Source organism: Lepidochelys kempii, chromosome 4 (assembly GCF_965140285.1).
Source record: "Lepidochelys kempii isolate rLepKem1 chromosome 4, rLepKem1.hap1, whole genome shotgun sequence".
Taxonomy (NCBI): domain Eukaryota; kingdom Metazoa; phylum Chordata; order Testudines; family Cheloniidae; genus Lepidochelys; species Lepidochelys kempii.
The window spans coordinates 122,604,055-122,631,729 of NC_136383.1; the positions used below are offsets into that span (position 1 = coordinate 122,604,055).

A 27,675-nucleotide genomic window follows, 5' to 3' on the forward strand; every position below is an offset into this window, starting at 1 on the left:
ATAGTAGGCAAGAGGTCTCCCCAGGGCTGACCCTATGTTACTTGTGGATTGATGGACGGGGATACAACCTGGCTTGCTCAAAGTAGCTCCCTGACTCTCTCCCTGAACACCAAACTCAACCTTCTCTTCAGAGCATATTCACAATCATCATCTTTGTGAGTAAGAATCCTGAATTAGAATCTAAAACCTTGGCTTGTCTTTCTGACATTTTGTGGATGCCTAATGGTCAGCTCAATTTCAACATGGCTAAAATAATACTCATAATCTTCCCTGACCAACACCTCCCTGCTATCTACTTTCTTGATCACTGTGGTCACCACCACCCTGCCAGTCACTCAGGCTTGTTATATGGTGTCATCTTTGGCTCTCACCTCCCTTAGCTCCTCACATCCTACGTCTAAATCTTGCTGATTGTTTCTGAAAAACATCTCTAAGTTCACACAGCTAAAACTCTGATCCAGATTCTCATCCTATTGTGTCTTGATTACTGAAACATCCACTTCTCTGGTCTGGATAAAAGTAGGGTTGCCAGCTTTCTAATTGTAGAAAACTGAAAACCCTTGCCCTGCCCCTTCCCAGAGGCCCCACCCCTTCTCTAAGGCCCCACCCCTTGCTCACTTCATCCCCCCTCCCTCCGTTCCTCGGTTTCCCCCACCCTTGCTCACTTGCTCATTTTCACTGGGCTGGGGCAGGAGGCTGGGGTGCGGGAGGGGCTGAGGGCTCCAGCTGGGGGTGTGGGCTCTGGGGTAGGGCCAGGGATGAGGTGTTTGGGGTGCAGGAAGGGGTTCTGGGCTGTGGCTGAGGGATTCAGCGTGTGGGAGGGGGCTCAGGGCTGGCGCAGGGGGTTGGGAGGGGGTGCAGGCTCTGGGAGGGAGTTTGGGTGCGGGAGGGGATTCTGACCTGGGGTTGGGACACAGAAGGGGGTTCGTGGTGTGGGTTCCATATGGTGCTGACCTCAGGCAGCTCCCAGGAAGTGGCCAGCATGTCCTTCCAGCTCCAAGATGGCCAGCAGGCTTTGCGTGCTGCCCCCGTCCACAGGTGTTGCCCTCGCAGCTCCCAGCAGCCAATGGGAGCTGTGAAGCCAGGGCTCGGGGTGGTGCCTGAGGGTGGAGGTAGCACGTGGAGCCCCCCTGATCGCCCCTCCGCCTAGGAGCCAGAGGGACATGCCAGCTGCTTCCTGAGAGCCAAGCATGGAACCTGCCTGCCCTGCTAGTGCTGTGGCCAACTGGACTTGTAGCGGCGTGGACAGCTGTGCTGACCGGAGCCACCAGGGACCGTTTTTGACCAGGCGTTCCGGTCAAAAACTGGATGCCTGGCAACCCTAGATATTGCTGAAAAGATCATTCTTCTAGCCTATCACTTTGACCATTTCATCTTCTTTTTTTTTGTCCCTCTTCACAACGTAGCCTATAAAAGTGAGGTTTTTGTTAAATAGAACTGTAATAGAAATGTGCTCAAATGTAAGTAGAAAATAGGGTTTGGGGGCCTAAATTTAGTCTTGATAATAATGAGGCCTGGTAAATGATGAAGTGACAGCTCAGAGATAAATTGGGACATCACCCCTGGTCATATTGTAAACATTTTTGGTTCTAAATGGTTTTAACAAAATTTTTAGATGAAATGTGAATGTTTTGGAAGGATGCTATCTCTCTATCTTGATAGTTGTAGGAAAGGCATTTATGCAGGGGTTTAATATTAAATAGCCAATGAGGGAGTAGAAGGTATTTTTATAATGTTAGTGGAAATATAAATATGGTAAAAGGCAAGCTTAATGTTAATGAAGGAGTGTTATAATTATACAAAGGGTAGTATGCTAATTTAAAATTAGCACACTCATGCACCATCAGGGTATCATTAGAGAAATGATTATATATCCATTCTTCTCATCCAGGGACTTATCACCCCTGGATATACCATTTCAGCTTGGAATGTGAGTATAAAATGCAGTGTATAGTTATTTTGTAATGCCTGTTTGCTTTAACTAATTTTATTTTAAATAGAATTAAAAACGTTATCACTTGTTTCATTCTCAGTGCTCCACTAAATTAAATGTATCTGTAACTATGCTGGAGGCTCAAACCTAAAGAATTTAATTTGGTTATTGGTATTATTTATTTTTTAAAATAATTAGAAATATTTAAATCAAAGCGTATAGCTGGCTCCCCTTGCATCAAACTACTTATCCTTACTTTCAAGGCCTTTCAGGACCTACCCCTACCCTACTTATTTCTTATGCACTGTTGATGTGTCGACTCCCATGTCCATTTGGTCAATGATTCCAACTTCCATTCTCCATTTGTTACATTTGCTCATAAGCATCTTTGTGCTTTCTCCCATGCTGCCGCTCGTGCTTGGGAGAAGGAGCTCTCTGCAAACATCCACAATGTTAACTCATTATTCTCCTTCACATCTCTCCTTAAAACTCTTATTTGCTGTCATGTGTACAAAAAACTTAATAGTTAGGTTGCTGGTGTGCAGTGACCACTCTGTATCATGGGGATGATTGTCTGTCCCCATTTGTCTGTCTGTATCCATCTACTGTTTCTTGTCTTATATTTAGACTGCAAGCTCTTTGGGGCAGAGTCCATCTTTTTGTTTATTTATACAGACCCCAGCACCATGGGGTCCTGCCCATGACTAGGGGTTCTAGGTGACACAGTAATGCAAATAATAAATAACTCCGAAGAGAGTTTTCCAAATGTGACTGCAAGGCTCTGCTGATGCATTATCAAAGCAAACTGTGTAAATGAGACCTATCCCAGAATGTACTGTAGATGGCATCAAATCTAATCAAAAGTACACTGTTAGAGCTACCTTCGTTCTTTGCATCTCAGGGCACCTTGCAAGATAATAAAATTAAATTTTAAATAGCAGCTCACAATTATGACTAACCCAGTCAGATGATATTTGGATTGATAATGTTTTATAGTTTATAAATATGGAGCCAAATTCTGCTCTTAGACACACCAATATAAATCCAGAATAACTCCACTCCATCTATGACTGAAGAACATTGTAGCCACACAAATATCCATAGATGCTAGGAAATTAATAACACAGTTTAAATAAGGACTTCTGGAGATCAAGCAGAAAAAGAATTTGCTATCAGAAGTGTAAAGTATTGACTTACAAGAAGAATCTATTTATAATGAAAGTCCTTGTACAACACCAATTTTGGATTTAACTGATAATAAAGCAGAAAATATTTTAATTCTGACTTTCAAGAATTTGTGACACTGATAAAATGCAAATGACAGGTGACAAAAGAGAGGAGAGAAGTCATATACGAAGGTGCTAAAGTCTATTTTTTCCCCCAGATAACAACCCGTTATGCAAAATAAGAGGAAAGAATAAATCACAATCAAAGCTTTCCTTGAAGAATGAATAATAACTGGCATGGTTTCTACAGTGACTTTTATACAAAAAGGGATCTTATTTTCAGGGATAAAATGACAGCAAAAATACTCGGGGGAGAAGAGTAAAGAAAAAGGAGGATTTAGACAGTGCAAGTATCAGAGTGACTTGCCATATCCCTAGATTCAGCTGTTCTCCCTGTTCCTCCTTTTTTAAAAAGGATGTGTAAGAAAGTTTTATTCATTTGTCCGTAATGGAGGCAGGTGCTTCTTTTGTCTTTGTACCTCCCACTCTAGAGCGGCAAGTACAATCTAACTGTTCAATAAATGTGAAGAGATGTCAACACCTCTGTATATAACACTTTCCCTCCTTTCCTCCAATCTTCCGCCAAAATTGTGAATGAACAATTTAAACTTCCTTATTCTTTGCTTACGAAGAGAAAAGTCAACATTACTCAAATGAAATTTCCTATCAAAATTATTCTGAGTCAATATATTTCAGGTGTGAAATAAATGCAATAAAAAGTGTTCATTATACAATTTTCATGCCAAAATCTGCTCTATTACACTGGTACAACTCCACTGCAGTGACTTAAAAGGGACTGCCCAAGTGTAAATAAAAGCATTGTGTGGCCCATGATATCTACCGCCAAGAGGTTGTCTTGATGAAATAACCCATCCGAGCATTGTAATGGAGATTTCAGCTCCAGACCCTGTAGAACAACTAAGAAAACAGTAGTAGGAAACAAGACCCTTTTTAAAAAAAAGTGTTGATGGTAAACAAAACATTACCATTTAAACAAAACACAAACAGGGTTAACTTTGAACCTTAGCCTGAAGTCCTTGGGCCTGATTTCCACTGCTTAGCACTCTGTAGCTATTTACACCTGTACAAAGAGGGTTTAAAAGACTATCAGGTTAAAATGGTAGCATTTGATACCTGCTTTGTACAGATGGAAATGACTACATAAGGTGCAAGGCTGTGGAGAATCAGCCCCATGTACTGATCCCAGTTGAAGTACTGACCAGTTAAGGACTGTTGTGGTATTGCTCGGGTGACCATACATTTTGGTTCTGGACCATAAATACAACTTTTTGCATTGTTCCAGTTGGTTTAAACTACATTGGCCAGAAGGATGTCTAGCTTCTCTCCAACCTCTCTTCTTTCCTTTTCACTGAAGTCAGACACACCACCCTCCCTATCTCTAAGCTTCCTTTGCTCCCTCTTTGATTCTGTGGCCCTCTTTGATTCTGTGGCACTGCCTGCAGCATATAGACAATCTGAGGCAGAATAAAAGAAAAGCAGGAGGCTGCCTGGCAAGTGCCACACTGAGCCCAACATAGAGGCAGCTTCTGGGCTTGATTTCAGTAGAAGTGAAAAGGGGAAGCAGCACTGGAATGGGAGCCAGGGACCAGCAAAAGGAGGTTGAATGAAAGTAAATAGGATGATGGTAATATGCACCCATCAATTGCACGTCCTCACCACTAACCAATCCCATGTCACTTACTCCTGCCCATCTAACTACAGTATCTGTCTAAGGAGGTTATGGTGCCCATTACTGGAGTATCTGAGCACCTCTCAACTTCTTGTAAGGTAGGGAAGTGCTATTTATTCCCATTTTTACAGATTGGGAACTGAGGACAGAGGCTAAGGGACTTACCCAAGGTCACACACAATCTGTAGAGGATCATGGACTTGAATCTACATCTCCTGAGTGCTAGTACCCTGGACCTTCATTCCTCTCTCTTCCTCTAGTCCCCCATGACAAACACTGTCAGTTATCAACCTCTCTCCCATCCTTGCTCACACAAACAATCCCCCTTTTCATCCACCCTTTCCTATTTCCAGTACCTGCCACCACTGAACCTCCAGGCCACTGTATCTCAACCAAAGCCTCTCACACCAGTTCCCTGGCTCCTGGTGATTACTATAAGAAAGTTGCCCTGGTTTGGGGTTTGAAAATTTGGTCACCCTAGCTATAGGTTAACATTATAAAATATGTAAGAAAATGCAGTGAAATTCAAAATATCACATTAGAGAAAGGACATCTTTATATTTAAAAAAACTCCCATTAAAACTGTGAAATCCACCTAGGATAAACTGGCACTTACTGTACCTGTAAAACTTTAGCTGACTCATCCAAGAGATGCTCTACGCTCTCATTTTCAGGATTAAATTTGTTGAGCTGCTGGACCACTATTTCAATATGTTTTCCAGGGCTAGCCATCTTCACCATGCAAAGTCCTATAAATAAAGTAAATCATTAAATTTGTATGGCTCCTTCAATTGCAGCATAATGTATGTTGATAGGCTTGCAGAGACACGCATACTGCAGTAACGTAAATAGGAACATTCAGGTCAAGCGTTCAAAATCCCAATTGCCCAACCAGAAAGGCTAACAGAAGGAATGAACAGACAATATAAGCATCAATAAAATAAATAAGTGACAAATTATGAGGCCTCTTTTATTCTGACAATGTCTCTTTAATGATCATTAGGATAACATTTTCAACTAATTTCAATAGCAGATTATTGGGTGAAGTATATCTAAAACTTGTATTGGAGAGAAACAGTAACTCTAGCATGCATACTTTATGGGCCAATTTCTGCGCTAATTTAACTCACAGAACTTTCCTATTGAGATGTAACTGAAGACAGAACTTTAGTCTTAAATCCAATCTTAGGGAAAATACTCTCAAAATTGCACACTACCCCCTTACTCTGTTCCCTTTCCCACCTGATCCCTAGACTTAAAAGAAGTCTCTGTCCTGAGAACGTTTGTCTGTACATCACCATGCCTGTTTACATTGCCAGGTAAACATAATAATGTTCAGTGAGTAAAGTAATTATCTTGGTCCAGCCATGCGAACCAAAATTATCACAAATTTAATTTTTTCATAGTGAAAATAAAATGTTAAAAAAACCTCCCAAATCTTGTATTTAACATATATCATACACTTCTGTTAAAAAAGAATGCTTGATCAAGATTCTAAAAGGCTGTTAGAATACTTCCTAATACAAAGTTTCTGTACCTCACCTTCCAGCACTACTGCATTTCACTATAATTTTCATAACATGTTTAAATACTAATCTCAAACTGTTGAAAGGAAAATGAGTTTGTGTGTGATTATGTTTAATATGGGCATATAGCTAACAGATCTGATCAAAACACAACTGCTAACTAGTAAGACAGTTTCTGAGCAGTTTTATTATTATATAAATTTTATAAAGCAATTATATAAAGCTACATCATGTCTTTAAGGGACAGTCTAGAAGTGAGTGGTGCTGCAGAATCATACTGCCACAGAAAAAGCATTAGGAAGAATTCTGCTTCAGGGAAAACGCCTCCCAGAACCATCCAGTGTGCAAGAGGGGAATATTCACTTCTATATCCTTTTATGTGGTATAGTTTGCTCCACCCCGAATGACAAAATTCTTTCAGGCTCTAAAGATTTAGATAAGGGTGCCAGGTGGAATAGGTATCTATGTGGTTATTCAGACTGACCCAAGGCTTCCAATCCAACTACCATTGAAGTCAAAGGGAGTCTTTCCATCTGCTGTAATGGGAATTGGTTGGGGCCCTCCCCCTCTGAAAATCCTGAGCTTCACACATCCCCAGTAAAAATTAAAAAAATTGAAAATAGTTAAATGAAAACCAAGGTATTTGAAGCTCCATAATTAACTGTCAGACCCCCTGATACAGGTACTATGTAAAAGAAAAAATTTCTTAACAGTAGCAGTTTGGTGAGTTTGACTATATTTAAACAGATTGAGGTTTTATTTTAAAAAATGATCATCAGATTGTTTATTCTTGATGCTGGCTTCAGTCAAATAAAACAGAACCAAATTCACAATAAGGTGGAATGGTATTAAAAATTAGGAGTAAAAACCACAAGCTGGTGCCTTGTTATCCTTCTGTTTGCAAAGTATAATAGGAGATTATATTTTCTAATCCTGAGCTATTAAAAAGTTTTCTGTATCAACAGACATTTTACCCTTCACTACCATATCCAGAATTTCAATTAATAGCCTTAAAAGGTTGCAACCCCATTTACTTCAGTGGAACTACTACACTTTCTTAAATCAGGACCAAATAAGGTTTTTGTGAAATTCAATAAGATTGAGTAGGTGCTGCTCAAAATGACCCAGATGCTTTTTTCGTCTATGTGGCAGAGAAGGAAACAAAACCATGGAAATTGCAAAGAATATAGGGTAAAAAGCTCCACAGAAGGGAAATATGGGTACACCAGAGCATCCCCACTTACCATATAACTTTCTGCACCCCTAACATTTAATCACACCACTTTATGACCATAATCAACTGGAGTTGGGGTACAACTCCTCTTTGCAGCATGCTTTTGTCTTAAGGCAGCATAACTTTAGATGAAAAAGGCTTTTTTTTAAACATACAAGTGGTATGGATGTACAATAACAGTTATTATAATGGAAGCTTTGTGTGCTGACTGGTTAAAGGACCAGACCCTACATTTGATATTTTCCTACATATCCTACCATGAATATATTTTAATGTGTGTAGTTGCATGCTCTGTAACATGCTTAGTAAAAATACTATGCCCTTGTATAGCATTTTTTTATCTGATGATCTCACAGTGCATTCTCACAGCTATTAATCCTTACACAACAACCCTCAGGCAAGTCAATTTTATTATCCTCATTTTACAGATAGGTAAACAAAGGGACAGAGTGATTAGGAGTGGTTATCCAGGGTCACCACAATCAGGGATAAAGGTCAGCAGTCCTACTTCTCAATATTCTGCTCTAAAAAAAAGACACACACTGTCAAAATATTGTAGTCTGTTCTTTTTTTTTTCTATTATATTTATAGACATCTAGTCAGCCACTAGAATTCTGGTTAAACTATACAGTGAACTTGATTTTTTTCCCTTCAGTGATGCACATGATCATACATCTTACCCATTTTTGTCTTATCTCTGTTTTGTCTGTCAAAAGTATACATTTATGGTCATGTATGTAACAGATGCTGTTTGTCTGTGTAAGCCATGTCTACTCGGTGTGGCTAGGCCAACACAATTGATGAACCTGCTACAGCCTTGGTGAAGAGAATTGAATTAGCTTAGGTGGCAAAGATTAAACTATTAAGATCCAGAGGTCCCAGCTCTGATCCCTGTTGCCAATGACCCATCCAGGGGCATTGGCATTACAACTGGTTGCCTCTATAGTGAACTGAACTGGTAAGCCTCTGAACTGCATAACATGCTTGCCTGGCCAGGGACAGTATGTAAGCTATTATGCCTACTTGGTGTGGCACTTTGTGCCCATCTGGTGGTGGCTAGGCCAACTAGACATCTGAGCTTGGTACAGCCACATCTAAGAGAATAGGCTCTTTTAGATCAGGCAGCAGAGGATCATTTATTAAGCTCCAGATGTCCCAAGTTTGATCCCTACTGCTGACTACCCACCCTGGGGTGTAAGTAATTATAACTTCTTTGCCCGGTGATGCCCATTATAGCAGTGGTTCTCAACCTGAGGTCTGCGGACCCAGGGGGGGGTCTGCAGATCCTGGGGGGTCTGCAGACTATGTATAAGAGATCCGTGAAAGGTTGTTGTTACCATAAAATAGTGAAAAGAAAAGGAGTACTTGTGGCACCTTAGAGACTAACCAATTTATTTGAGCATGAGCTTTCGTGAGCTACAGCTCACTTCATCAGATGTTTACCGGTAAACATCTGATGAAGTGAGCTGTAGCTCACGAAAGCTCATGCTCAAATAAATTGGTTAGTCTCTAAGGTGCCACAAGTACTCCTTTTCTTTTTGCGAATACAGACTAACACGGCTGTTCCTCTGAAACCCATAAAATAGTGGCTTTTAACCCTTGGGACTCTGCATAGTATTTTTCCAAATGGGTCTACACCTCCATACAAAAAGTTTTAGGGGTCTGCAAATGTAAAAAGGTTGAGAACCACTGCACTATAGAATGCTTACATGCTAAACAACCCCAGACAATAATAATGTTTCATGTATTTTATAGTGTTGTAGCTATGTTGGTCCCAGGATCTGAGAGACAAGATAGGTGAGGTAATATCTTTTACTGTTGGTGGAAGGAAGAAGAGCTCTGTGTAGCTCAAAAGCTTGTGCTGCCCATCAACAGAAGTTGGTCCAATAAAAGATCTCATGTATTTTTAGTACTTTTCATCTTGAAGGATCCCAAAGTGCTTCAGAAACATGCCTGTGGATATCATCCTGTCTGTCAATGTTATGCTTGTGGAGTAATTTAAGTACAATTTACTTGTCCTATTTTAAGTTTCAGAGTAGCAGCCGTGTTAGTCTGTATTCGCAAAAAGAAAAGGAGGACTTGTGGCACCTTAGAGACTAACCAATTTATTAGAGCATAAGCTTTCGTGAGCTACAGCTCACTTCCTCAGATGCATATCGTGGAAACTGCAGCAGGCTTTATATATACACAGAGAATATGAAACAATACCTATTCCCACCCCACTGTCCTGCTGGTAATAGCTTATCTAAAGTGATTTCCAGCACAAATCCAGGTTTTCTCACCCTCCACCCCCCCACACAAATTCACTCTCCTGCTGGTGATAGCCCATCCAAAGTGACAACTCTTTACACAATGTGCATGACAATCAAGCTGGGCTATTTCCTGCATAAATCCAGGTTCTCACATCCCCCCCACCCCCATACACACACAAACTCACTCTCCTGCTGGTAATAGCTCATCCAAACTGACCACTGCAGGAAATAGCCCAGCTTGATTGTCATGCACATTGTGTAAAGAGTTGTCACTTTGGATGGGCTATCACCAGCAGGAGAGTGAATTTGTGTGGGGGGGTGGAGGGTGAGAAAACCTGGATTTGTGCTGGAAATCACTTTAGATAAGCTATTACCAGCAGGACAGTGGGGTGGGAATAGGTATTGTTTCATATTCTCTGTGTATATATAAAGCCTGCTGCAGTTTCCACGATATGCATCTGAGGAAGTGAGCTGTAGCTCACGAAAGCTTATGCTCTAATAAATTGGTTAGTCTCTAAGGTGCCACAAGTCCTCCTTTTCTTTTTGTCCTATTTTAGTAATTGTATATTGACAAATTAGTTTAAGTAACTGCATGTATACAACATCCCTTCTCTACCCTCTGTTTATTTGTTTGTCTCTCAGCTCCCATGATAGGGACCATGTCTGGAAATTGCCCAGTACATGGTGAGTGTGACCAGGCAGAAATAAGGATGAAAAGCAGCGACCTCTAAAATGGTAGGGGAGGCCAACAGCAAGTCTAATAAGTTCCACAACAGTGTGGGAGAGGGAAAATTTTAGCAAAAGATACTGAGGCAATGCTCTGTTCTTCTAACCAAACAAATAAAGTAAATCAGCCTTCAATTTCTGCACAGGGAGGGTGGACACAACTTGCCTTTTAAGGTTTCATCAGTGCTTAATTTGCAATGAAAGAGGTGCCAGGGCTCTAGCAATGTTGTGTGTGGGTTTTTTTTTGCTAACACTCAGAACTGATGCAGAAAACCCAGAGGTGCCGGGGCTCAGTCCTGGCAAGCCCTGGCACAAAATAAGCACTGGGTTTCATCCTGAAGACTCTCACACAGTGAACTAAATAGCAGCGAGCCTCAAACAGGGGAATGGCTGGGGCGAGCCCTAAACCGGGGTCCCTCTCGGGCGGGCGAAGGGCTGTGGCGGGACATTTGTATTTGAAGTTGAAGGCTTTGAATCCCTGGGCCAGTAGTAAGGGTCCTAGCGAGGCCCAGCCCCCCACTCACCGCTATGGGAGCCGCAGCAGAATCAGCACAGTCCATCTGGAGCGGAGACTACTTGGTTCTCCAGGTAGTGCCCGCAGTGTGCAGGCGCGGAGGCCTCTGGGATTTGTAGTCCACTCAGCCGTCCTCATTCGTGTATTCGAATAGTCCAGGGAGGAGTAAAAAACTACAAGACTAAAAGCAAGATGGCGGCAAATGTTTACATACTGTTGCCTAGTAACTGGTGGTCAGCGGGACCCCAGGTGGTGAATTTTTTTAGCCCCAGAAACTGCCTGAAACCTAATTAACCGGGTTGACTATAATAATTATTTACTTAATATTATTAAGTGGAAGCGTTAATTATTGCCCTGCGACAAGACTACAAGTCCCAGCATACAACTCGCCACCCTTATTTTCAGCGGCCCCTTGAGCTTTGGCGGCGTGGCATGCTGGGAGTTGTAGCCCTCCCCTTCTGAGCTTGCTTAGGGAGAGGGATCCATGTTAAGCAAATGAGCAGCCGAGTGGGCGGGGTCAGCTGGGAGGAGGCCCCTCGCGGCCGCCTTCCAATTGGTCCAAGAACAGAGAGCGCTGGTGAGGGGGTCCGCCCGTGCGCAGGCGCACGGATGAGCGCTGCTGCTGGGAGCTGCTGCTGGTGGCGGCGGCGGCGGAATGTTTTGGGGGCTCTCAATGAAGAGAGGCGCCGCCGTTGCTGGCCGGTGCCTGGGCAGGTCAGCCTGAGGGACACTCCTCCACAGCAGGGCAGAGCCTCCCTCGCGGCTCCTAGCCTGACCGGGGCTTGCCAGCCCCTCAGAGCAGCCTGAGGAGGGGACGGGGTTTCGGCAGGTCCCCCCAGCCGCCTGCGGTGCCGGGGGAGAGGGATCCGCAAACCCCCCCCCCCCCCGCCACCAGCAGCCGGGGGCGGGAAGCGGCCTGAGAGGCTGAGGCGGCCGCGGGGGCGATGATGAACAGGTTCAGAAAGTGGCTCTACAAGCCCAAGGTAAGTTGCGAGCCTGCTGCATCTCCGGCGCGCCGGCTCTGGTTTGGGGGTGTCCATTGTGGGTCAGCCCTTCCTGCGCGCCGGAGGGCGAGGGAGCCCCCCGGTGCCTGTGTGCGCGGCGACGGGCGCGGGAGGCGCCGGCCGGCCGAGGTGCCCTGTCGGATCCCGCGTGTGAGCGGAGTCCTTGGAGGGAGCCTGCCGGGCGTACCTGCCGCGCTGTGCCCAGCCCGTGCACCTACGAGCTGCTGTGGGCAGAGGAGGGAGCATGTTATTGTCTAGGTCTTGCCGGGCAGCGTCAGGGAAGGGGTCCGAGGAGGGGGTCTGGCAGAGCCTCACTTTGTGGGGCTCACCTGGACGGTGTGTGGCGCTCGAAAGGGATTTCGGCAGCCCGCCGCCCTCCCAACCTTGCTTGTCTCTCACGGGCATCCCGTGATTCGCTGTATCTTTAACTTGCAGCCGATTAGATCCTTGGCAGTTGAAGAACATGCGGTTTTTTTTTTTTTTTTTAATTATCAGGTAGACCCAGTTTTAAAAGGGAGGCAGTAGAGATCTATAGAGAAATAGGATTTTGTTTTATTTGTGCTGCTGATAATGATCCACTGTGTTTTCAGAGACAGCAAAAGAGTGCTAGGATTTGCAAGGCACCCGCATTCGAGTGAGCGGTTTCTCTGCGCGTCGGGAAAGCCCTTCAGGCAGCTTATCTGTTCAGGGAGGCGAGATGACAAAGCAGAGCATGTGCTTTATTGTTATTTGGACCTGACAACAAAAGAAGAGGAGGGGGAGGCTTTCGGATGCTGTTCTTGGGGGATAGTTGTCTCATTGGAGGTTCCTTACTGTGTTTGTCTTCCTGTACTGATGTAGAGCTGCTGCTGGTTTAGCTGTGTGAGACTACTACTCTGCCAGTGTAATCTTCACTTTTCACAGTTACTAGGCAGTCCTTTATTCCCTTTGGACTTTTAGTTTCAATTAAACCCATGTAACAGCTGTTTACTGTGTTGCATACAATTCACTCCCAATTTGGAGAGCGAGTAAAACCTTCACATTTGTCAAATGTTGCTAATTCTATATTTTAATGGAATACTACTAAATATATAGGTTTCAGGGTAACAGCCATGTTAGTCTGTATTCGCAAAAAGAAAAGGAGGACTTGTGGCACCTTAGAGACTAACCAATTTATTTGAGCATAAGCTTTCCTGAGCTTCAGCTCACTTCATTGGATGCATCTGTAGCTCACGAAAGCTTATGCTCAAATAAATTGGTTAGTCTCTAAGGTGCCACAAGTCCTCCTTTTCTTTTTACTAAATATATATAAAGTGAGAACTTCTAAGTAAAGATTTTGTTACATTGTGGTTGGATGTCTTCTTGTTTTGCCTCCCAACATTAATTAATTAAAACGTCATAAAGCAAGATTTGTAAAACAGTTTACACCAGAATTATCAGAAGCTTCTGGGATAGGTAAAGTAATGGTAGGAGAGCAGTATTCTCTTTTGTATGACACTCTTGTCATAAACGAAAGGATGTTAATATTTTTGAACAGCTTACTGATGTCTAGGTGATGAATGGAATGCCCTGATACTGTAGTTGTGTTTATGTTCTCAAGTACCTAATTTAACTCTTGTAAATGTCACTATTTTTCTTTAAGTTTTAATTTTAATATGGTGTAAAGTCTCATTAAATCTTTCAGACATGGTTGCTACTTTCATCCAAATAGTAAGAACCAGTCCTTTTGTCATTTTATTGTATATTGGGATGATGCTATAAATAATAGTTTATTTGTTTGCTGGTTTTGTAGAATTTCATATATAATTTAATCCTGATTAACACTTTTCGAAAAAGGGATTTTTTTTAACCTAGTGAAATTGGAGACAGGTGGAATCTTCTTTCAGTTGTTTACTTTATAAACTTGATAGCACTTTGTATTTAGTCACCTTCATAGTTTCTCCCCTTCATAGACAGCTTGTTTTTTGTGCACACCTTTTATTTAGCAGCGGGGGAGAGAGAAGCCATTTTAAAAAAACAGGAAAACATCTTTGCAAAGCCACAAATTTAGTAGGAGAACTCACTGGTAAATGCAGTAACTGATGCTACTTTAACTTCCTTTTTGAAACTGATTAGATTTTAAAGTGATAGTGTTCCTTCTAATAGAGAATTCTAGATATGGTGAAACTGATTTACTGTTATAAGTAGTATATGTTTGCATACTACTGTTTCACTTCATTTGAGAGCAAAGGAAATTCTCAAACCTGTGGTGGAAGAGTATTGAGCCTCATAAAATCGGTATTGACATTTCAAATAGAACCATTCCCATTATGTTTTTAAAAGAGCAATACCTCCCTTTAATAAAAAAAAAAGAGAAAAACAAAGTTACTTTCATCAGAAGGGGTATCACTTTTGTTCATACATGGTTTGCTTGCAAGGATGAAAGTAAGTTTTTGTTTCAAACAATTTTGTTCTTTTCACACTAGTGTAATTATATTCAGAATCAGTATTGTTCACTGTAATTGGTAATTGTGAATTCCTCCAGAAACAGCCACTCCTGCAGTAAGTATCTGTTAAAACATTTGTTACTGTAGAATATTTCTTAGAGTAACACAATAGAACTAAATACACAAAGACTTAAATAACAAGTTTGAGTTAGAAATTAAGATGGGAATTTAGGATTAGGGATGCCTGGCACTTTGTCCATCACTTCCCAGGTTATGCTAGCTGCTTTCCCCTTCTATCAATTGGTCTGGAGTGTCCCCTTAGTAGGTTGGTCTGTCCCACAGTTCATTTTTATATAATTTAGCATGGTGATCTTTGGGGGGTGGGATAGACAGTGCTGGATTTGCACTCTATACATTTCCATCTGTGTGTCAGAGATATGAGGCATTCTTACACTTCTCAACTCCAGCCTGCTGCCACCAGCTCCCTCTTCAGTCCTAAAGCTCCTAAAATCTTAAACTTGGATCTTTGCAATAGCAATAAATTTTGCTGACACTACTCTTTTTGGCAATTCTGTTGTTAGCCTTTTAGAGTTAATTAACTTAAGTGTTCAATTTCCCCCCCCCCCCCCGTTGTTGTTTTTTTAGTGGGGTAGTGGTAGAATGCATGGTACTGAGTTTAGACAATCTCTCATCTTTCAAACCTGGGTTCCTAATACTATTCATACATGTTCCATAATGAATATGGCTTAGAATAAATACCAGTAGACATTTGTCCATCTCATAAAACTAATACACAACTTACTTTAAATCAGCACCAATTCTGTAAGAGAAGCCAGGGAATAGGGTAGCACAAGTATTGCACGTCACAAATGAGGTGAATAGATAAAACTATATGGACAAATTAAGTGTAGAACCAGCCTTTACTATACTTACCTCTGTGACGAAGTGGGACTGTTCTTAATGTTTCCTCTGAATAGTGTGGGGTGCCTCAGTTTTCCCTGTGCCGTTCTTAAGAATCTAGGTGGTGGGATAAGGGTGTATGATCCTTGCAGAGCTTTAGAGGGCAGGTATGTGCAGGGGTCTGGACACAGACAATGGCCGACACCCTGTTTCCTGGCAACTGGTAGCCTGGGCCCTTCTTCCCTGCAAGGTGAGAGCTAAAGAGTTGGAGAACAAAGGAATCAGTGACCTCCTGGCCCGGGAAAGGGACAAAGCCCAGAGGAGGAGGGGCTGGAAAGAGTTTCAGTTTGGGGCTGGCTGGGGATGTGAAGTGCAGACGTGGTTGTCCAGCTCACTGCCCCCCAAAATGGACCCAGCTGAGGGGTCCTGTTCTCTGTACCTACAAGCTCTGTTCTAGACCGTGTTCCTGTCATCTAATAAGCCTTCTGTTTTATTGGCTGGCTGAGAGTCATGTCTGACTGCGAAGTTGTGGGGCAGGACCTTCTGGCTTCCCCAGGACCCCGCCTGGGCGCACTTGCTGTGGGAAGCGCATGGAGGGGCAGAGGATGCTCAATGCTCCGAGGTCAGACCCAGGAAGGTGGAAGCCAGGTGAACTGTGTGTCCTGCAGACAGGCTGCTCCCCGAGAGGAGACTTCCCCAGAGTCCTCCCTGGCTTCGTAGGGAGCAGTTCCAGAGCATCGCCCAGGGACTCTGTGACAACCTCTGACTAGTGCTATCATACAGATGTAAACTTTACTCAATTGACTATAAGAACGTTTTTTATAAAAGAGATGCAGAAAAAAGTAAGTACATACAAACTAAATTAAAAATAAATTTCAGTTAGATGGTGAAAATATCTTTGGAAACATCCAACTATTGTGTGCTGTAGATTTAAGGAGTATTTAAGTAGTTTAAACAATTATATTTGAACTGCATACAGTATTTGCCAACTTTCAGATCACTTTGATTTCAACCTTGTGAGAAATTGAGCATATTATATTAAGAGACCCAGGCAACTAAATGTGGTGGTGGTAGATTTTCACCTATTACACTCACCTGAGATAGACTCATCGCTCCCTCACAAAGGGGGACCAAACTTGGAGAATCTGGGTGGCATAAAAGTAGGAAGGGCTGCTTCCTTATTGTTCACCTCCCTCATCTGGACCCTGTAGAAATAGGTCTGTGAGGGGACAAAGCAATGGGTTAGCTGCTCTCATCTATGTGGAGATTCCCTAACTGAGCTGATGCTAAGTGGATTAGAAAGATGCAGCATCTTTGGGGAACTGTCTCTTGGCGGTTTCAAAGAGCAAGTGTTCCCTGGCAGAGTAATGGGGTTGAAGTGTTTAACGTTTCCTTGACACTGTACAAGATAGGGTCTCAGTCAACTATGTAGAACAATCTAAATAGAAAATATAAATTGGATGTAAAGAGGAGGAAGAAAAGCTAGCATCTTTTTTTGGTCAAGTTTTTTTTTTCTGGTTGGTAGTTTAAGTTTCTAGGTTTGAGACAGCATTTTTAGTGATGGGTTAGTACTTGTGGGTATTAGGGAAGAACTCAATTTTCAGCAGGGAACTGATCGAGAAGGTAGGCATCTGACATGTCTCAAAATCCCTATCAGCATAGAGGGCACTGAAAGAGAGGGAAGAAAAGTAGGAGAAAAACATGAAAGGAGGGGTAGTACTGCTGACTTCAGGAATTTAAAATTATGAAATGGGCTCCAAAAATTGTGAGATTTAAAAAAAAAAACTGTCTGCATTTTTATTCTGGTTTTGGAGCTTTTACGGTTCATGTTTTAAAGCTTTTTTTTAACAACCATGAATGCTAGAAACTTAAAAACAAAAAAGAAAGCTGAGGTTCTTGCATAATTGACTTTCTTAAAGATCTAGTATCCGTAATCAAGCAGTCAGTATTGTAAGAATTGCAAACTTGGGAAGCATTAGGCAGAATTCATTGCGGTAGTGGAGAGGGGAGGGGCAGTAGGAAGAAAAGGACACAGATATAGGTGAGACAGAAAATGGTTGCTGTTGTTTGTATTACAGTAGTCCCCAGTGGCTGCAACCAAGATTTGGGCCCCCACTGTATAGACACATAGTAAGAGAGAGTCCCATCCCCCAAGACATTACAAGAGGCAAGATAGACAAAGAGTGGGAGGAGAAACAGAGACATAGAAAAATGAAGTGAGTTGCCCAAGGTCACAAGCAAGTCAGTGGCAGAATCCAGAATAAGACCTGGACCCTCAAGCAGTGTCCTAGTCACTAGACCACACTGTCTCCAATCATGCTGGTTATGGAAGGGGAAGCTAAGAGAGCTGTATTTGCTGCAAGTGGGAGGAGAAGGAGTCAAAAAGCATAGTGAAATGGTTTGAGTAGCTAGTGAGGAAGATGATTTTTAGCTGCTGTAGTAAATGGACTGGAGGGGAGTGAGATGGGATACAGTAACCATTGTTTTGAATACCATAAATTGTTTCCTAGTTGCTAGTTTCCTGTAAGTCTTATTTTCTCTTTCTGGGACTCCAGATTTGATATGTCAAGGCAGATTTTGTTTTGAGTGTTTTCCCTTCTTTTGGAAGCAAATGCAGACAGGGATTTCAAGCAATTGTATTCTTGAATTGCTGCATGTTGATAGGACAATAGTTATCCTGTTTGCTCTCTTATGTGTTGCAGGCTTCCAGCCTTTGCTGCTGCCTTTTTAAAAAAGTGATGGCTTCTTCTTTTAGATAAGAGGGTTTCTCACCTGTGACTGAAATGTGTGTATACACGTAATGGAAAAAAATCTTATCAGTTCAGTTGACTTCTTATCTTGTACTGACAGAACATTCCACATGTGTTAGGTCAGAGGCTATTTCACAAGTGGTATCAAGAGGTTAGTGGAAAGTTGGGCCTTTAAAGAGTTTTTTGTAGTTTCAAAACTAGCTTTAAATCAGTGATGATATCGAAAGCATTCAGAAAAAATTAAGTTAAAGGTGAACTGGAAATGAATCACTTATTCTTTTGTATGGCTGTTGTTTTAGACTTGTGAAAGTGAAATACAGGTTTGCTGATGCTAAACCTGCAAATAGGAGCAGATAAGATAATTATAAATATATTAAAGGAGTACTTGTGGCACCTTAGAGACTAACCAATTTATTAGAGCATAAGCTTTCGTGAGCTACAGCTCACTTCATCAGATGCATATCGTGGAAACTGCAGCAGACTTTATATATACACAGAGAATATGAAACAATACCTCCTCCCACCCCACTGTCCTGCTGGTAATAGCTTATCTAAAGTGATCATCAGGTTGGCCATTTCCAGCACAAATCCAGGTTTTCTCACCCTCCACCCCCCCCCCCCGCCCCCACAAATTCACTCTCCTGCTGGTGATAGCCCATCCAAAGTGACAACTCTTTACACAATGTGCATGACAATCAAGTTGGGCTATTTCCTGCACAAATCCAGGTTTTCTCACATCCCCCCCACCCCCATACACACACAAACTCACTCTCCTGCTGGTAATAGCTCATCCAAACTGACCACTCTTCAAGTTTAAATCCAAGTTAAACCAGAACATCTGGCAGGGAGGGGGGGTAGGAAAAAACAAGAGGAAACAGGCTACCTTGCATAATGACTTAGCCACTCCCAGTCTCTATTTAAGCCTAAATTAATAGTATCCAATTTGCAAATGAATTCTTATATGAAACAATACCTCCTTCCACCCCACTGTCCTGCTGGTAATAGCTGTCATTATATAAATATATTAATAATCTTGTATTGTTAGATTTAAAATAGGGCATTAAGTTAATTTATTCAGTAGATAAATATTTAGAAATTGGTGTAAGCAAAAAGGACCATATGAGAAATGTGTGTTAGAGATGTACTCAAAGTAACACCCATAAACAAAAAAATGCAGGAGTATAGACTCAGATGGTTTGGTCATGTAAAGGGCAGTCCTGACAACTCTGTGGGTAAGAGTCCAACAGAACAAGATTAAAGGCAAAAAGACGGAGGCTGAAGCGTTGGGATGTCATAAAGGAAGATATGTTAGCATGTAGTGTGTTTGAGGACATTGGATTGACCAGATCATTTTGGAGGGAGACATCTTATAGAGCAAACTCCATTTGATGGGCTTAATGCCAGGAGGAATAAAAATGGAATTTCTAAACATTTCTTCTTCCTGTGAAAACAGAATTTTCTAGCTTGTCACAGGTGGAATTTTTCACGCAAAACCTGTCTGTGCCAAAAATAAAAATAAAAATGCAGATTTGGGTTCAACTGAAACAATTAGTAAATTTGGGTAAATTTTTGGCAAATTTTGATTAAAAAAAAGTTTCTGGAATACAAAATATGTTTCAGTATTTTCCAAAACACAATATTTTGACTTTTTTCTTCTTCAGGAAAATGTTTTATTTTGGCATTTCCCTCAATCTTATTTAAACAAACATTAAAGAGACACTGAAAGTGAAACAAAACATTTAGTTTGAGTCAAACCAAACAGTTTGACTCCATAATGATTTCTCTTGTGCTCTTTCAGTTCAGCTTGTGAACAGAAAAATCAGTTGCATAGCTCTAATGACAAATTATGGCAAGTTCAGAGTTGAAAGCTTGGAATATTCAGCTAGGGTGCAATCTGATTGAAAAAGAGGTAAAAAGTATAATACAAATTTACGTGGACCCTTAAGTAATCTCTCTTTTTTTTAATGGTGTCACCTGAACAGTTTGTTTTTTCTAGGCCATAGGATGAGTAAATAAAACCTTTGTAATTAATTTTGGTCATGAAAAATCATGAGAAGAAAGTTTGTGATCATGAAGAAATTTGTTTTATATAACTGTGAAGTTGGCGAAATAAAATAAATAAATGAAACTTTTCAAAGAATATCTTTCACTGAGAATAGTACAACCAATTTACATAATTACTTGTGAAGCAGAAAGCATCCTATTGTAACCTTTCTGCCCATCAGAGTTGGCAGCAACAAGGGCTGGGTTCAGTATCTAGGGGTTCCATTCCACTAACACAATGCAAAACCGGCTTGAGCCCCCACCCAGTGACCTGGGACAAATGTATACCACCCCCACTGGGTGCTTCTAAGAGGCAATACTTCCCGATTTGCAAGCACAGAGTCTGAGTGTCGCAAAAGTCTTTTAATAACGGAGAGAAACAATGCGGCATTATATTGGGGAAACACCAACAGGATTCATAACACAACCTGTGATCAGAAAACCCACCCTAAGCAAATTGGGGCATGTCCTTTCCCTTTCCTTTCCCAAAAGTCACCCAAAGTCCCAAAAGTCTCTGTCCCTGGTCATAGAATCATAGAACATCAGGGTTGGAAGGGACCTCAGGAGGTCATCTAGTCCAACCCCCTGCTCAAAAGCAGGACCAATCCCCAATTAAATCATCCCAGCCAGGGCTTTGTCAAGCCTGACCTTAAAAACTTCTAAGGAAGGAGATTCTACCGCCTCCCTAGGTAACGCATTCCAGTGTTTCACCACCCTCCTAGTGAAAAAGTTTTTCCTAATATCCAACCTAAACCTCCCCCACTGCAACTTGAGACCATTACTCCTTGTTCTCTCCTCTTCTACCACTGAGAATAGTCTAGAACCATCCTCTCTGGAACCACCTCTCAGGTAGTTGAAAGCAGCTATCAAATCCCCCCTCATTCTTCTCTTCTGCAGACTAAACAATCCCAGTTCCCTCAGCCTCTCCTCATAAGTCATGTGTTCCAGACCCCTAATCATTTTTGTTACCCTTCGCTGGACACTCTCCAATTTATCCACATCCTTCTTGTAGTGTGGGGCCCAAAACTGGACACAGTACTCCAGATGAGGCCTCACCAATGTCGAATAGAGGGGGACGATCACGTCCCTCGATCTGCTCGCTATGCCCCTACTTATACATCCCAAAATGCCATTGGCCTTCTTGGCAACATGGGCACACTGCTGACTCATATCCAGCTTCTCGTCCACTGTCACCCCTAGGTCCTTTTCTGCAGAACTGCTGCCGAGCCATTCGGTCCCTAGTCTGTAGCTGTGCATTGGGTTCTTCCGTCCTAAGTGCAGGACCCTGCACTTATCCTTATTGAACCTCATCAGATTTCTTTTGGCCCAATCCTCCAATTTGTCTAGGTCCCTTTGTATCCTATCCCTGTCCTCCCGCGTATCTACCGCTCCTCCCAGTTTAGTATCATCCACAAATTTGCTGAGAGTGCAATCCACACCATCCTCCAGATCATTTATGAAGATATTGAACAAAACCGGCCCCAGGACCGACCCCTGGGGCACTCCACTTGAATCAGTGCAGCGTCAGAGTTCGAAAGTTTATCTGCAGAGTTTTACCTCCCAATGTGGGTGGAGATGGGCGGTTACTGGGCACCTTACATGGTCCAAAGCCGATTGTCCCACCTCTCCATGGGGCTCCGCTCCTTTCCACTCCACCAGTGATCCCACGAACAGCTCTGCTCTGCCAGCTGCCCCCATGAGCTGCTGCAGCCGTCCCACAAACTGCTTCGCTCCACCAGCCGCTCTGCTCTGCCAGCCGTCCCATTAACCACTCCAGCCATCCCACGAACTGCTCCACAATATATCTTCAGGCCCCTCCATTACTTAACACAACACTCAGTGATTTCAGCTTGTAGTAGGGGAGCCTCAGAGCTAGTACACCATGGACCCAAAGTGAATTCAGCTTAGCAGCCTTTAACTAGACTCCTAATAGAATCAAAATTAGCTCTGATATTCCACAGAGGAGAAAGGAGGAAGTGCAATTAGCATGTAAGGCCCTCACCAGGGGGCCCATACCACCAGGTATGACTTAAATTTTTTTTCCAGTCCCCAGCCTCTCTTAATTCACTAAATTTTGGAACCCATGTCCCTTGCCTAGTGAGTGCTAGTTAGTTAATGGCGAGTCCCTCCATCATAACAAAAGGCCAAGTGTAGTTCCACTGTCCCTGATTCACATAATCAGGATAATAACAGTTTATTCTTCCTGCCCCAATAACAGAGAAACTAGGGATTCCACAGCAGCCAAAGTGACCATTTGGGCAACTATGGGCTCATGCTAGGCGGGGTGGGTGTGCCTATGCAAATGAGATCAGCCCCTGAAGTTCTTTTCCACAACTTGCCACAGCTCACCACCAGATGTCAGGGTGGAGCTCATCCTGACTCTGCTTACACTATGTAAAATTATGGGCTTTAGAATGTTCAGCCATCTGATTTATAATGTGCGCATTAAAAGAAGAAATGAGACTGGACTCAAGCTCGGAATAGAATAGCTGTTTGGTTGAGAAATCCTGAGTAGTTGAATTCATCTTCAGTTTGGACAAAAAACACTTATTCTGTAGCTCTAGCACATCAGAGCTCTAGCATAGATTTGTCAACTGTAGATAGTCAACTGTACTGCAATCATTCAAACCTACCTTGTCTCAAAAACAAACAAAATAATCCAACCAAATAACACGGCTAACGAAATCAAACTAACAAAAGTCCAAGCAGGTACTGCGATTGACTTGTGAGTCAAAGCATCCACTCATAACTAACCAGTGGTCTGGTCTTCCAAAAACATCAGTGAAAGCCATATTTCACCCATTTTTTTTCTAGCCTGTCTCTTTTTCACTTTGTCTGTTTGTTTAAAAACAGGATAAGTGCATGCCCTTCACATCAAAACTAAAAGTAAAATTAACCTTTTCCTTTTTCTAATAAAGTTTAACAAATTTATTTGAGCATAAGCTAGCTCACAAAAGCTTATGCTCACATAAATTTGTTAGTCTCTAAGGTGCCACAAGTACTCCTTTTCTTTTTGTGGATACAGACTAACACGGGTGCTACTCTGAAACCTAATGTTTGACTGTCTGTTTTGCAAAATGACTCAACCACGGTTTCAGAATAAATGCTTGTCTTTGATTTCTTGTTCGTAACCAAGATAATGTGCAAACATGACTGGGAAACAAACCTCCTTGTCTCCAGTTTGATAGTACAGAGTACTCACTGATTTGCTTCTTGTTTTTTTGCAGTTGGGTGTTTTGGGGAAGAATTTTCTGTTGACTTTTAAGGTGCCATATTCTGTTTTTTTCCAAAAAAGTTCACTGTCACAGGTACCAGTACAGAATTCACTATTTGCAAAATCGAGGACTCCTTGTGATACCTTAGAGACTAACAAATTTATTTGGTCATAAACTTTCGTGGGCTATAAGACGGCTACCCCTCTGAAACCTATTATGTATTTGGTATTCAGAGACGGAGAATGAAGTTCCAGAATTAGACTCAAACTGGAAATGCTGCTAATGGAATGTAGCTCTTAATCTTTTATTTTTGTGTGACATCTTTGAATGAATGTAGTGTTTGTGAACAGTGCCTGACTGACATTCCTGGACAATAAAGTCTACTTATCTGCAGATCTGGTACAGCCTGGGTCTATCAATGTGCTTCATCTACATCTGGTCGGAAAATGGAACTTGCCCTTTGGGAAATTCTGACACTGACATTTTGTTTTTGGTCCCAAATTGGGGCTAAAAATCAATCTCAAAATATTTTGTGAAAGGAAATATTTAATTTCAGAAACATCGAAACAGCATATTAAAAAAAACCCTCTTTGGTAATGTCAGCATTATAATACTAAAATGTAAGTATAGCAGAAGAAACAAAGTCAGAATGTAACAATAGAATGCTAACTTCATTTCAATTTTGAATAGTCTCAGAAATGTTTCCATCAAATTTTGTTGAAATTGACACATTACCACAAAAATGTAGATACTGATGAAACAGCATTTTCCTATGTGAAAAATGTACCATTAAATTTTTGACCAGCTTTATCTTAAATTCTATTCTGCCTATGGGATTAGAGGATAACAATGTTTGTGGTCTCTGCTAATCCCTTGAACTATCCTGTCACCTTTCTTCTGGTGTATTCTGAAGCTGTACTGTATATATTTATTTGGTAGAACTCTCGGATGCCTTTTAGATTCTGATTCCATGGGATTTAACAGGTTAGCATTAATTTCCCTCTTGAACAGCGTAAGAGACTCATCAGCAAAAATGTCTGGTCTGGAAGGGTACACTTACTAACTTTTTTTTTGTTTTTGAAGACCAAGGATGGATGTATAGTTTCAACAATCACATTCTGTTTGGTGCCAGAGGAATCTTTTGAATTGTAATTGTAGAGCAGGAATTTTGAAAGCGGGTATCTGCCTCTGCTTATAATAGAGGGAAATAGCCTGTGGAATATAAGTAGATTAGCTTTTAAAAAATTTAACTGACTTAAGTTGTGGAAATTTCAGATACAATTTGTAAGAACAGTGAGTATTTTGTTTTGGCTCTTATGTTCACACTTTGAACAGATAATGAAATGGCTGTGTGTTAACTGATTATACATCCTTGCTGTTAACAGATGCACAGAGAACAAGAGGGTTGGGGTTGGGGAGCAGAGCAGCTGGAGCTGCTGGCTCCTTTCTCTAAGGCTATGGCTACACTGGCACTTTACAGCGCTGCAACTTTCTTGCTCAGGGGTGTGGAAAAACACCCCCCTGAGCACAGCAAGTTACAGCGCTGTAAAACGCCAGTGTAAACAGTGCCCCAGGGCTGGGAGCCATGCTCCTAGCACGCTAAGCTAATCCCCTCGTGGAGGTGGAGTACCAGGAGCGCTGGGAGAGCTCTCTCCTAGCGCTGGCGCATGACCACACTGGCACTTGAAAGTGTTGCTGTGGGAGCGCTCCCATGGCAACACTTTCAAGTTTTGAGTGTAGCCATGCCCTAAAGAAGTGGACAAGTCTGGGAATAGACTGGCCTGGAAGATGCTGGGTTTTTTTGTTTTTTTTAGAGGGAGAGAGAAGAAATCGACTCAGATGCCGCTATTTCCCACTCCCATCCTGGAAAGGAAGCAATCTGGTACAAGCATCCCCACAGCTCTTTTTAGGAGGAGGAGGACAGTCAGTAATTGCAATGACCCAGGCGATACTTCTGTCTTCAGTATTGCAGTAGAAGAGACAGGAATGAATCTAATTGGATGGTTGAATATGGTTGAGACACATGGCCGGAAAGGGTTACGCCAAATGACCCCAATTCAACCCTCAAAGACATATGGGGAGATAATTTTTGTGTATTTACATATATATGGGTAGAAGTCAACAATGTAATCAACAGTCCCTGTCTATGCTGTAATCTCTTAATTCAGAGATCAAAAGAACATCCTAGTATTTAAACGAACTGTAAACACAAGATATTGCTGTATTCAACTTTTTGAAATGTATAGCTGATCATCTGTGAATGGTGAAAAACAGGCAATTGCCTTACATTAATTTGTGTAGCTAAGTATCAGTGATGGACCTACTTCAAAGTTGCCCTGATTACCTATTGTAAACCAAGGGACTCCAACCTGTCAAAGAAGGCTTGAAATTGTATAAAAGATCCTTGAGTCCTGATCCTGTCATCTCAGATCTGCTTGAGGTTTCATGCAGGGAAAGCCTAGGCCACAACGACTGAGATCTCAGTTCTGATTTGACTGGTCTGAAATACAAACATTGGACTATAACCTTTGAACTATTTCTGAAAGAACTCTTTGCATCTACAAAGCTCACCATCTCTGTTATAAATCTGAACCTCAGTGAATTGAACTCACGTCTGTATGTATATTGATCTTTTAACCATACTCTTTTTTTCTTAATAAATTTTAGTTAATAAGAATTCGCCATAAGCATGTATTTGGTAAAGATCTGGAATATTTATTAACCTGGGAGGTAGTATGTCCGATCCTTTGGGATTGGTAGAATCTTTTCTTTTATTAATTCTCCATCATATCTGACTTGAGTAACTAGGTGGAGGCCTGAGGCTGGGTTACATTAAGGGAACTGTGTTTTGGACCTCTGAGTAGCCAGTAAGGTATAACAGAAGCTGTTTAGTGCTGGCTTGGTAAATCTAAGTACTGTACTGGAATATCCACCAGCTTTGGGGATTGTCTGCCCCATTCTTTGCAGTTCACCCTAATTGACTGACCTCAGCTGTCTCCCCCAGGACCCCGGTCACATGGATGAGTGCATGCTTAGGTGGATCAGAATGAGAGGGGCTCAATTAAAAAAAAATGGGGTGGGGGGGGGAAGAGAGAGAGGAAAGGATGTGGAGAGGGGGAGAAATGAGGCGCATGTTTCCTCTAATGCAGAAACATAAATATGGAGTGAAGCTAGGAATGGTATAGAGCACAAGAGACAGAGTAATTATTCTTTACAGGTTATTAAATAGAAAGTTGATTGGCAATGGTATAACTAAATATAGTACACAAGTGTTTAAAAATGCACAGCAATGGCCTCCCGGGAGTGTGTTGGTAAAAGTAGTTCTTTCACCTAGACTAGCCTGCTTAGTCCTAGGGCTAGTAGGTGCTGAGAACACTTCAAGTTCCAGTTTCTAGTAAATCACAGAGAATCTATTGCTTGTGTAGGAAATTAAAGCAGCAGAGCTTGATGCACACAGGATCTTTGAGATAAAAATGATTCTTCATGAATCATTGATAGTGGTTTTGTAGGTCTTCCAAAGAGATAAGATATCTTCTCACATTTAACCCATGGTGGAAGGGGGCTAGAATGAATACAACTGCAGATGAAGTATTGAAATGATTAGCTGAGCAGTATTCCAGGGCCTTTTTAATTGTTGTATTTACTTTATCAATTGATTTGTTATATTTACAATTAGTATTCTGTTTTGTGTGTAGATGCTGCATAACCGAGATTAACAGTGGCAGTAAGAGTTGATTCTAGTGTGCATGTTCTATATGTAATACACCAGAACAGATAATGCACCAGTAAGGATGTGCAGTTAAAATAAACTGCTGGTAAATTCAAACAGTCTTATATAACTACTCATAATCCTCCATAGTGCCTTTATTCCAAGATCATAGATCATTTTACAAACACTTAATACATTTAGCCTCACAGCAGGTAAGTTTGTGTGTGGTGTGTGTTTTTTTTTTTTTTTTGAGCGTTACCTTAATTAGAAAGGTAAAACTGAGCAACGGAGGCAGAGAGAGGTTAAATGGCATGCCAAGGTCATAAATGAAGGATTTAGCAGAAATGGTAATGTAATCAATGTACATGTTTCTCATTCCCTGTCGTCTGCCAAAACTGCAACACTGTCTTTCTCCTTTAGCAAAGTTAATTTGGAAATGTTAAACATATATATTTTCTGTTCCCATTTTTGCTGTGAAATTTTAGTTTAATATTTCCTGGTTTTACATTTAGCAAAATAAAAACCCTATGCTATATATGTGTCAAGAA

General features: G+C 41.7%; 2 protein-coding genes across 7 annotated transcripts in view; one reads left to right on the top strand and one right to left on the bottom strand.

The window, feature by feature from the left end:
• Positions 1-11,191, bottom strand: part of CFAP99 (cilia and flagella associated protein 99) — a 107,894-nt gene extending 96,703 nt beyond the window's left edge. For all 3 annotated transcript variants that reach the window (XM_073342717.2, XM_073342716.2, XM_073342715.2), the window contains exons 1-2: positions 11,112-11,191; positions 5,471-5,598 (exon numbers count right to left, since the gene is read on the bottom strand). In XM_073342717.2, the coding sequence (XP_073198818.1) occupies positions 5,471-5,590 (120 nt within the window). In that variant the 5' untranslated portion in view covers positions 5,591-5,598; positions 11,112-11,191. The remainder of the gene's footprint in view (positions 1-5,470; positions 5,599-11,111) is intronic.
• Positions 11,192-11,699: 508 nt separating this feature from the next.
• ZFYVE28 (zinc finger FYVE-type containing 28) overlaps positions 11,700-27,675 on the top strand; it is a 311,136-nt gene continuing 295,160 nt past the window's right edge. For all 4 annotated transcript variants that reach the window (XM_073342720.2, XM_078852596.1, XM_078852595.1 and 1 more), the window contains exon 1: positions 11,700-12,084. In XM_073342720.2, coding sequence (XP_073198821.1) covers positions 12,046-12,084 — 39 coding nt within the window. In that variant the 5' untranslated portion in view covers positions 11,700-12,045. The remainder of the gene's footprint in view (positions 12,085-27,675) is intronic.